The sequence below is a fragment of the Trypanosoma conorhini genome (genome assembly GCF_003719485.1).
Source record: "Trypanosoma conorhini strain 025E chromosome Unknown Tco_14.4_contig_01274, whole genome shotgun sequence".
Taxonomy (NCBI): Eukaryota; Euglenozoa; class Kinetoplastea; order Trypanosomatida; family Trypanosomatidae; genus Trypanosoma; species Trypanosoma conorhini.
Window position 1 is genome coordinate 267 of NW_021705373.1, and position 2,711 is coordinate 2,977.

Genomic DNA, 2,711 nt, shown 5'->3' on the forward strand with positions numbered 1-2,711 from the left:
GCCATTTACTCACCGGGCTGCTGCTTCGCTGTGCCGGCGGTAATGTGATGCGCACCCGCCGCCGCAAAACCGCAGCCCAACCAAATTCCTTCCCGACTGTTTAAAGAAAAAATTAAGAGAAAAAGGCGTCCTTCTCTAAGTTCTTTGCTCGGGACGCGACGCCGGTCCCGCCCGCAACACGCAGCGCCGTGCTTGCCGTCCCGTTGGCCCCCGCAGCCCCGCGCGAGCCCCTCTCTTTTCTACGCCGCGCCTGCAGAAGGCCCTCCTCCCCCAGCGTGTGTGTGTGGTTCCGGGGCACACGCTTTCAGGATCCTTCAAGGAAGGCGAGAGGCACCCGACAGTAGCGTGACAGCCTCTCTGAAGGTCAGTACCTCATTCAAACGGTCCAGTAGCTTTTGCTCGATGTAGTCACACGCCGGTGCGATGCGAATAACATCACCACCGCAGTCGCGAAGTTCCAGCTCAATTTTCACAAGCTTATGAAACGGGTTCTCCGGACTCCACACCTTCTCATCTGCCCGGGCAAAGTAGTCTTTGGCAACCGAGGCGTCAATCGCCTGCAGGGCGCTCTCAACCGCCGCCGTGTGCTCATTGAACTCAGCCTCAGTGAGGATGTAGCGCGGAATCGGCCCGACAAACCGCATGCGCTGTTTGACCGCCTCCCAGTAGTCCACTTGCTCCTGCGCGGGGCGGCCACGCGTCATCCAGGCGCACATCGCCTTCACCTCGTTCTCACTGGGGCAGTTCATGACGCAGTGGTGGCGGTCCGCACCCCCCACCCATCTTCTGAAGTTATTGCCGTTCGGGGACGCCACCACAACCATCCCATACCCATAACAACTCAATTTTGACGGCGGCCCTCCTTCCTCCGCCGCGTCGTAGATAGCAAACCCTCTCTCTTCAAGGTCCCCATTCAAATGCCTCACAGCTTCTTTTATCTCCTCCGCGCCCTCGTATTTCTCCACCGTTTTATCTTCCTTGTCAAACACGTACGCCAACTCGCTTCCAAGGAAGTAGACAACATAACGAATTGGGTAGTGATCGTAGTGCAGCAGTTTGTATAGGATGAAGGCGCCGACATTCATCCACCGCCCGACCCCGTACGTCCCAAGCAGGAAGTGTGGTTGCACGTCAGGCGGTCCGTGATCTTCAGGGGGGAACATCTCGTACATGTCGTTATCGACGATCTCCCACACCCGCTCCATCTCGAAGTTAATGTAGCAGTCGGTGGTGACTGTTCCCTCCCGCAGCGAGTGCGGCCAGCCCTGCTCGGAGGTGAGTACCATCAGCGTGGGGCGCGGCGGGCGGAACTGGTCTACCTCGCGATCATCCAGCCAAAAATCGCCATAACCATCGAGCACCCAAGGCATTTTTGGCGCTTGTCCCTCACGCACCTCCATTCGCACCGCCATCTCGTCCCCCGCGCCCTCGGGATACCCCAAGACGTGGCTCAATTTGGCGTTGAACACCGAGTCGTAGAAACCCTCCGGAATCGGGAGTCTCACCCTTTCCTCCTCCAGCTTTGCCCTTTCTTTTTCTTCCCGCCCTGCCGCTTCTGCATCCGCCACCTCAAGGGCTGCACTAAGTTTTTCTGACGCCGTTGCAAAGGAGGTGTACAACCGCGGTGAAGCCTCCCTAAAGTCCCGGAGCGTGACCACCCCTTTCCTCGCAATCCTGCGCAGCTCTTCACGAAGACCGTACGGCTGGTACGCTGGCAACCCAACGATGTTCTCGAGGAGCACCAGGTCTGGGACGTAATCGCCTGGTCTCCGCGCAAACATCCCCATCGGAACATTGTCGTCTTCGTCCACGGCGCTCTTGGGGTCAACGTACTCCCGAAGAAAGTCGTTCAGCAGCATCTCACTGACGGGCTCTTCTCCCTCCATCAGTACCTCCTCCACGCGACTCTTAAGGGTCCAACTTGGCCGCTGCTGTGGTGTTTCCACCGCCCTTCCGAGCTGCGCTGCGGGCAGGTTCGCGTTGGCATCCGTCCCCGCCCTCTCCCGCCGCCGTCCCTGCGGCACTTTAGTGGTGGGACGCCCCCTCTTCTTACCAGCATGCGCCCTCGCTCTCTTTTCAGGCATTTTTTCCTTATTTTTTTTTTCTTCGTTAGTTGTTGTCGGCCTGAGCTGCGGTTGAACACCAACCACCAGCCAAAAGGGGAATGCGAGAGAGAGGCAAAGATAGGAACGCAGACACAAGACCCCCACGCAGCCGCATTCAGCAAGAGAGAGAGAGGACCACCGCAGCCCACACACACGGTGCAGGACACACACGCACACACTCACTGCACGGGGGCGGCGCCACTTCGCCCACTGTCCTCCTGCCGACGCAGCCAAATGAACCCCCACCACCGCATCGTGCGGCCCCGCCACGCGCCCACGAAGCTCGCCCCTCTTCTGGGAGGGGTACGTACGTGAGAGGGCGTGGGGCAATAGAGAGACAGCAACGATGATGCTCCTTCTCTTCACGCGCAGGCACCACTCACCCGCGGGGAAGGAAGGGCCACCGCCTCGTTGCGGTGTCACGTTCTGCCGCAATGCGCTCAGGCGAGAAGGGGCAGAGCACACCAGGCGGCTGCCCACCCGCAAGGAAACAAAAAGCCAGGTGCGGCGCAATTTTCCTCTCTTCCCTCTCGCTGTGCCTGTTCCCTTCATGCCCACGGAAGGAGGCAGCAGCCTCCACCACACGCGGCGCCGTCAGCAGCGACT

General features: G+C 59.7%; 1 protein-coding gene across 1 annotated transcript, besides 1 other annotated feature; it reads right to left on the minus strand.

The window, feature by feature from the left end:
• Positions 1 to 314: 314 nt before the first annotated feature.
• Tco025E_09767 (putative retrotransposon hot spot (RHS) protein) lies at positions 315 to 2,084 on the minus strand (the record flags this gene model as incomplete). Its single annotated transcript, XM_029376575.1, has 1 exon — positions 315 to 2,084. One exon carries the CDS (start codon positions 2,082 to 2,084, stop codon positions 315 to 317), a length of 1,770 nt encoding a protein of 589 aa, XP_029223303.1.
• A 545-nt stretch (positions 2,085 to 2,629) lies between these two features.
• Positions 2,630 to 2,683: a satellite DNA.
• Positions 2,684 to 2,711: the final 28 nt, after the last annotated feature.